The sequence below is a fragment of the Rhamphochromis longiceps genome, linkage group LG4 (assembly GCF_057381845.1).
Source record: "Rhamphochromis longiceps isolate RC_006_pf linkage group LG4, R_longiceps_female_GT1.1, whole genome shotgun sequence".
NCBI classification, from domain to species: Eukaryota; Metazoa; Chordata; class Actinopteri; order Cichliformes; family Cichlidae; genus Rhamphochromis; species Rhamphochromis longiceps.
The window spans coordinates 4,748,656-4,757,073 of record NC_140560.1 but is presented as its reverse complement, the minus strand read 5'-3'; the positions used below and the strand labels follow the sequence as shown (position 1 = coordinate 4,757,073).

The 8,418-nt window shown below is 42.1% G+C and overlaps 1 protein-coding gene across 1 annotated transcript; it reads right to left on the bottom strand.

The window, feature by feature from the left end:
• Positions 1-310: 310 nt before the first annotated feature.
• nags (N-acetylglutamate synthase) lies at positions 311-7,681 on the bottom strand. The gene is made up of 8 exons (XM_085402982.1): positions 7,154-7,681; positions 6,390-6,670; positions 4,423-4,636; positions 4,141-4,321; positions 3,936-3,975; positions 1,983-2,114; positions 811-993; positions 311-565 (listed from the first exon to the last, which is right to left on the bottom strand). Exons 1-8 carry the CDS (start codon positions 7,526-7,528, stop codon positions 388-390), a joined length of 1,584 nt encoding a protein of 527 aa, XP_085259108.1. The 5' UTR covers positions 7,529-7,681; the 3' UTR covers positions 311-387.
• Between the last annotated feature and the right edge of the window lie 737 nt (positions 7,682-8,418).

Below are 8,418 nucleotides of genomic sequence, written 5' to 3'. Positions count from 1 at the left end.
TCAGAACTTACAGCAGATGATAACCTGGTTCATTCAGTTCATCATCACGTGGTCAAGCTGACAGTGACTGCAGAACTGGGTGGGGACTACAATGAGCAGCACAAAATGAGAAAGCGAAACAATGAGCTGCTCCATGTGTGGTGTGGACCCAGCTTTGAATGGATACACATACATACACATTTCCCTGTAAGTGAGAAAAGCTGCACTAATAAAGTCTTCACATAACTTTAGGTTCTGGTTTCAAGGTGTAGAAAAACTGAGAACACCGTGTTTGATGGTGCAGAGTTGAACAAAATGAAATTCCAGGCCCTTAGACCTAAAAGTTTTAATGTTCACAATTTTTCAAGGTTGAAGAGCTACATAGTGAACTGCTGGGAAGCAGGTGAGTCAGGATCCTGCAGCAGGTGGAGGAGGCTGCTGGGAGGAGGTGGGAGCACTGTGGAATGAATCAGGAAGGCTCTTGGCGTACTCCACCAGCTCGTATGAATCTCTGATGTCCGTCAGGCCAAACCAGAACACAGTCCACATACCATTAACAAAGCTGCCATCACAATGCTTAAAATACCTGATGGAAAGAGAGAGAACACATGTCAAACAAACAAAATATTCTCTTGAAATGGTCAACGAAAAGACTGGACTAAAAATGAGTGAAAAAGCAGCCAATAAGGAGCAAGACTTTAGCACATTGCATCATCATCACATTGTCATCTTTTTTTTCTGCAGTCTTTAACATATATTTAGATGTTTGTTCATAGTGTGGTTCATGTAATGTAAATGCCAGTGTGAAAGTCTAAAAAGCTCACGTCTTACCAGGGGTTGATTTTGTTGGTGGCTCTAGACCTCCAGAAGAGTTTACCCAGGTCCTGTCTGATACACTCCCACAGGATGTGGCTGGTGCCCTGGCCCTGCTTACTGCTGCTCACCACAAACTTGTCGAGGTAGGGAGTGCCGCTGTTCACCGGCTCCATGGTGATGATAGCTGCTGCGCTGTACCTGGAAGGACACAGATGTCCAACAGCTGACATTCTCACAGTCGGTGATGCTGATAACTATTTCAAACCATATTTGGACATATATAAACTGACTGACTAATTTTCTGCTTTACCTTGAACATGTAAATATAACTAAAACAACAAAATTCATTGTAAATTGAAAAAAATAAAGTAAAAGATAACAAGTTGCCATGGAAATCTCTATTCACTATATACATATATACACACAATAACACATAAAGAAATATAGCTTTACAAAACCAAACAAAACCAAACATTTATACATTGCATTTTCCACACTGTGATTAATACCTCTACAAGATTGAAAAAATATTTCAATTTTAACTGTAACTAAAGTACATCCTAAGTATAAGAACTGTAAAGTGACTTTTGAATGAATTTTCTCATTTTCAGAATGAGCAATTACTTATATCAAACCATTTTCTAAATTTTGCTCATTTCAGAAGTCACACCCAAGATATTTGTGTCATCAGCAAATAAAACAAATATTAAACAATCTGACATTTTGCATAAATCATTGATAAACATAATAAATAATTGTGGCCCCAAGACGAATCCCTGTGGTACACCACACACAATGTCCAAACGTTCCGATTTATACTCTCCCATTTTCACAAGGTCTGGTTCCCACTCCCCGTCATCCTAATAATATTTCATGGTTAATCGTATCAAATGTGTTGTTAAGATTAAGAAATACCCCAGCCATGAATTTCTTATTGTATTTTGTCATTGTCTCGTCAATTTGTCATTTCTTCTATGAGACCTGTTAACACTCATGTTGTAGACTGGCTTGTTCTAAATCCGTACTGATTGTAAAGAGTAGTTTGCGCTTGTCAGTGATTTTTTTCCTGTCTGACAGTGAAAATCATTTTTGAGAATTGTAGTAGAAGGGAAAAAGACCTGGAATTAATGAAGTGGTGTTTTTTACCTTCGGTTTGGGTATTCTTTCATTTGAATAGTTGCACTCACCCTTCAGAAAGGTAGATGGAGTGGAGTCGGCCTTTCAGAGAGTCAATGTAGCATTTCTTCAGAGTTTTCTCAAACGACTTGTTGATGAGCGCCAGCAAACAATCCACATCAATTCCATCTAGAGAGTTATACCTACACACACACACACACACACACACACACACACACACACACACACACACACATATATATATATATATATATATATATATATATATATATATATATATATATATATATACACACACACACACATACATATACAGGGAGTGCAGAATTATTAGGCAAATGAGTATTTTGTCCACATCATCCTCTTCATGCATGTTGTCTTACTCCAAGCTGTATAGGCTCGAAAGCCTACTACCAATTAAGCATATTAGGTGATGTGCATCTCTGTAATGAGAAGGGGTGTGGTCTAATGACATCAACACCCTATATCAGGTGTGCATAATTATTAGGCAACGTCCTTTCCTTTGGCAAAATGGGTCAAAAGAAGGACTTGACAGGCTCAGAAAAGTCAAAAATAGTGAGATATCTTGCAGAGGGATGCAGCAGTCTCAAAATTGCAAAGCTTCTGAAGCGTGACCATCGAACAATCAAGCGTTTCATTCAAAATAGTCAACAGGGTCGCAAGAAGCGTGTGGAAAAACCAAGGCGCAAAATAACTGCCCATGAACTGAGAAAAGTCAAGCGTGCAGCTGCCAAGATGCCACTTGCCACCAGTTTGGCCATATTTCAGAGCTGCAACATCACTGGAGTGCCCAAAAGCACAAGGTGTGCAATACTCAGAGACATGGCCAAGGTAAGAAAGGCTGAAAGACGACCACCACTGAACAAGACACACAAGCTGAAACGTCAAGACTGGGCCAAGAAATATCTCAAGACTGGTTTTTCTAAGGTTTTATGGACTGATGACATGAGAGTGAGTCGTGATGGGCCAGATGGATGGGCCCGTGGCTGGATTGGTAAAGGGCAGAGAGCTCCAGTCCCACTCAGACGCCAGCAAGGTGGAGGTGGAGTACTGGTTTGGGCTGGTATCATCAAAGATGAGCTTGTGGGGCCTTTTCGGGTTGAGGATGGAGTCAAGCTCAACTCCCAGTCCTACTGCCAGTTTCTGGAAGACACCTTCTTCAAGCAGTGGTACAGGAAGAAGTCTGCATCCTTCAAGAAAAACATGATTTTCATGCAGGACAATGCTCCATCACACGCGTCCAAGTACTCCACAGCGTGGCTGCAAGAAAGGGTATAAAAGAAGAAAAACTAATGACATGGCCTCCTTGTTCACCTGATCTGAACCCCATTGAGAACCTGTGGTCCATCATCAAATGTGAGATTTACAAGGAGGGAAAACAGTACACCTCTCTGAACAGTGTCTGGGAGGCTGTGGTTGCTGCTGCACGCAATGTTGATGGTGAACAGATCAAAACACTGACAGAATCCATGGATGGCAGGCTTTTGAGTGTCCTTGCAAAGAAAGGTGGCTATATTGGTCGCTGATTTGTTTTTGTTTTGTTTTTGAATGTCAGAAATGTATATTTGTGAATGTGGAGATGTTATATTGGTTTCACTGGTAAAAATAAATAATTGAAATGGGTATATATTTGTTTTTTGTTAAGTTGCCTAATAATTATGCACAGTAATAGTCACCTGCACACACAGATATCCCCCTAAAATAGCTAAAACTAAAAACAAACTAACAACTACTTCCAAAAACATTCAGCTTTGATATTAATGAGTTTTTTGGGTTCATTGAGAACATGGTTGTTGTTCAATAATAAAATTATTCCTCAAAAATACAACTTGCCTAATAATTCTGCACTCCCTGTATAGCAGTGTATTCTTTTTTATGCTGGTACATGTGTGGAGGTAAAAGTAATGTCTTGTTTGGGGTTAATGTTGGATTATGACCTGGTTTGAATTCATACTGGCGGAGTTTGTGTAATATCTACTGACCGGTGTATGGGGTCTCCATTTTTAAAAAGCGTTCCAGACCCTGAGAAACAGAACAGACAAAAAAACTTATGTTAAAATCTTTTGAGGTTGTCGCCAAAACAACCTTCACACACATACAAATATGGTGCCTCTCAAAACAGGTGTGTCTCCATACATGGCTGCATGTGTACATGTGGCACCCACAGAAGTCAGTCGGTTGTCTCACCTCTGTGGCTGAACAGTTCGGTCAGCAACGTGTCTGCCGATGTGATCACAGCAGAGGACTCAGCTGGCAACTGATTGAGAAGTCTGGCTATGGCGGTCGCTCTTTGGCGTTCTGGTGCGCTTAACCAAGTCGCAGTGGACAGGCGAGGTAAGTCAGCAGGCAGCGACACTGTACCTAGCACCTGCACCAAGATAGAAAGCATATAAATGATTTATATAAATATAAATGATTAAAAAATTAAGATAATAATAGCAGAGTCAGCGTGGGAGCCAGATGTTGTGCCTTTTGTTCTTGGCTTCGCAGGCCCCCGAAGTTGTTCAGGAACATGACTTTGTGTGGATGCAGGGTTCGGGATATTGCCGCCGTCACCTCTGTCGGGTCCAACATTACCGAGCAACCTTGCGCGTCCCTGCCTACCGGACAAACCAGTGGGATTGCCCCACAGTTCAGACTCCACTGGAGAAGGTTGGTATCCATAGCAATGGATGGAGGCGCACTGCAAGGAGAGGGAAAGAAGAAGAGTAAGGGCCTAACCTCATGAGCACCTAGAACTAGGGCAGGGCATATGGCCAAAAATATTTATCACGATATACATTTGAAAATTTGCGATAGCAATATAACTAACGATATAATTGACGCGAGACATAATACTGTAATACTCCACAACTTTATTAATGCAAAAAAACCCCACACACATCAATGTATTTTAATTTAAACAAGCCACACAAAATTTAAAAAGTGGTTATACACACACATTAATGAAATATTATGTTGAAGCACAGTATTCCACGAGGCTCCTGCCTACAGTAGCCGTATGCTCTGACAATCCATTAAGCGGTGCGGGGTCGTAGGTTAGCAAAGTCGTGCTAAAAGATTTTTGTACAGATTGCTGATGTCAATGTCGATTTTTCAGAAAATCAAAGGATTTTAAGAGTGCCTCATTTTCCAAAAAACACGGAATTAACGACGGCCCGCTAGCATGCTCTACCAAAAATTGTGCTTTGTTGTGTATCTGATGAACGAAAGCCAAACCAGTTCCACACCAGTGAAGTTGCAGCATTTTTACAAACCAATTCTGGTTCATCCGTTTCACTCAACGATCCGCTTTCACCCGTCTCATTCTCCGTCGCCGCCGTGCTTTTCCGCCATGTGCGTACGAAAACAAAGGCACTGGGCATGCGCGTTTTACCCATATTCTATCGTGATATTTCATTTTCTTATCATTGCCCATCATTATACTGGTATTACCGTGAACGGTATGATATGGCCCAGCCTTACTAAGAACTGTCTAAACCAGGGTGTGAAACATAAGGCCCAAAGGGAAAATGTGAAAGAGGACATTGCCTTATGACTTTATACTGTGTTCTCACCGCTTTTACAGTTTTTCTCTATTGATGAAGACCTCCCCCACTGCCATTCACTCACCCACACTAATCATTAAAAGCATACTTGTATTTAAAATATATTTATAATGAGAACCTTTAAAAATCACATTTTAAAATAACCGTTAGCCAAATGGCTGGTCTCTGGGAGTTTAAGTGATTAATCATTAGGAAACTGATGGTTAAATAACAAGGTAAAAGTGCAACTGGTTGTAGAGTACAGTTGCACGATGGGTCGATCGTGGCTCAAGAGTTGGGAGTTCGCCTTGTAATCGGAAGGTTGCCGGTTCGAGCCCCGGCTCCAACAGTCTCGGTCATTGTGTCCTTGGGCAAGACACTTCACCCGTTGCCTACTGGTGGTGGTCAGAGGGCCCGGTGGCGCCAGTGTCCGGCAGCCTCGCCTCTGTCAGTGCGCCCCAGGGTGGCTGTGGCTACAATGTAGCTGCCATCACCAGTGTGTGAATGTGTGTGTGAATGGGTGGATGACTGGATATGTAAAGCGCTTTGGGGTCCTTAGGGACTAGTAAAGCGCTATATAAATACAGGCCATTTACCATTTACAGGCACCCTGTACATAGTGTTGCAGGTACAAAAACCGTAGCCTGGACTAAATCACAGTATTTGACACCTTAAGAATAAGAGCTGGCTAATTAATAACTATAGCAGATATAATGATTTATTATTTCCATTAAATAATTGATAAAACAGGTGCATAGATTAATTGCATAAACAGTAATTATAGCCAATGACTTACAGATAATTTACCTACTTCATTGATATCTGAACAGTAAAATAAATACTGAAGTTAAATTCACAATTTATAAGCAAGAGTTCCCTTAGATTGAACTGGTATCTCTCAGTTCTCACCTGCTTCCCTGCGGTGCTTCATGCAGAAGTAGGAGTGACTCTGCAGAGAAGAATGGCAGGACGCTGGCAGTGTGCTGCTGCAGCGCCTCAGTCAGCTGCTGGCACCGATTCACTAGTCCTTTCATGCACTCAGACCCAAACATTGCTTTGGCAAGCCCTGTCTCCAGGTGATCTGACCAGCCCATAACCACCACAGGCTTCATATCCATCCGCTGCAGGAAGGACAGGCCAAAAGCCAGGCTCTGAACCATCTCCCTGCTGTCAAACACTGATCTGTCCACCTGGTGCAAAATGAAAAACACGGTGTTTGAGTATTAGAGTCAATTTAATCCAGTTGGCTGACACGGGATCTGCTTCAGTCTAATAAGAATAGGTTTTTTACAGAGCTATCAGTTTTTTGTTGATTATTTAAGTACATGCTTATATTTTTGGCTGTATTTATTCATTTTTTGTTTAGGTAGTGTACTAGAATTTTTTTTTTTTTTAAAAACCACCTGATTTCTGTTTTTTCTTTGAGAAAGAGAGAAAGTTCATGAAACTGTGTATACTGTAGTGTATACTGAGTATGGACTAACTGCCAGGTAAGAACTATGCAGGTACAAACTCTATGTATTTGTCTTCAGTTTATTTAATTTGATAATTATCTTTAATTTAATCACGTATCATTGGTGATTTCTTTCCTCGTTATGGAGTTCATGTCCACAAACATGAAACCTATTCTAATATCTTTGTTTGTTTTTGTCTTTTGGTGAGTAAAACTTTACCTCCAGAACAGCAAAGGCGGGAGAATGAGCCGAAGTCGCTTTCTGGAACTGGGTCAACCAGTACCGAGCCTCCCGGGGATCTCCACCAACTTCACTGAGGAAAGCTTTCACGTCCCGGTAAATCAGATTCAGGTTGGTCTTCGCGTGTCGTCCACCGGTGGAGAAATACCCCAGGTGCTCCTGCTGGGCCAGCGCCGCGGGGTTTCCTTCGGTACCGGCCGCGTTGCAGCTCGCCATGCGGTGCTGCCGGCTCAGCATTTTCCGCTGACGCTGGCTGGAGCTCCGCGTCAGGACCGGGGAGGACGGACCCGATAGGTACTTTCTTGCTATTACCATGGCCCGGCATCCATGAGAACCCCTGTTCACTTTCGACATGTTGACAGTCGTAATTTGACGGTGGCGGTAACGGCTGGAGCTGAGCGGCACCGGAAGCTCAGCCAAATTTCACTCACCGCGCTGTGGTTGCTGAGTCGACACTTCTCAGATTGCATCAGACCCCAACACGCGGTGGAGTTGCTGGGATGCTTTCCACTGACATTTATCCGCTGTGGGTCATGAAAGGTTCACTGTCACAGAGTTCAGCTGGTCCGCTGGCTATTCCATACAGCCAGAAATCGGTGTAATTGTGTGAGATTAAAGGTACAGTAATCCTCGTTATGTCCTCCCACCGTCATACTCCTTTCCTCCTCTGGGGTCAAAAATGATTTCAGGACAAGTACAGACATTCTTTCCTTAGTAGAAGTACAGATTCCTGACTTTTAAAAAAATACTTAAGTTAAAGTTCAAGCACTGAAATGCACTTAGAGTGAGAAAGTAAAATTTGCTCTTTAACCCTTGTATAGTGTTCGGGTCTGTGAGACCCGTTTTCAGTTTTTCTCAAAAGAAAAATTAAACAATGAATTATTTTTTTCAATCTGAAATTCATTGGCTTTGGCTTATTTTCTGTGAAGAACATAAATCCGAACTAATTTTCAATGACCTCATACTGTACCTCCCCCCACGCATTTACATTACATACAAGGTGTTCGGGTCCACTGGACCCAGGTCTAATAAAAGTGTTGAAAGTGTAGGTCCTGTGTTCCCACACTCTGTCTTCCTCCTTTCTGGTGCTGCTGATAGTGTTTTCTTCCCCTCCTGCTCGCGCACAAAGTTGCAACATTGTTGAAAATTCAACTATCAACACCGTCTGCTCTTACATCCCACACATTTTACCCTCTTTCTTGAGGGATCCAAATTTTATTTTCTCATACCCTGTCCCACCTGCA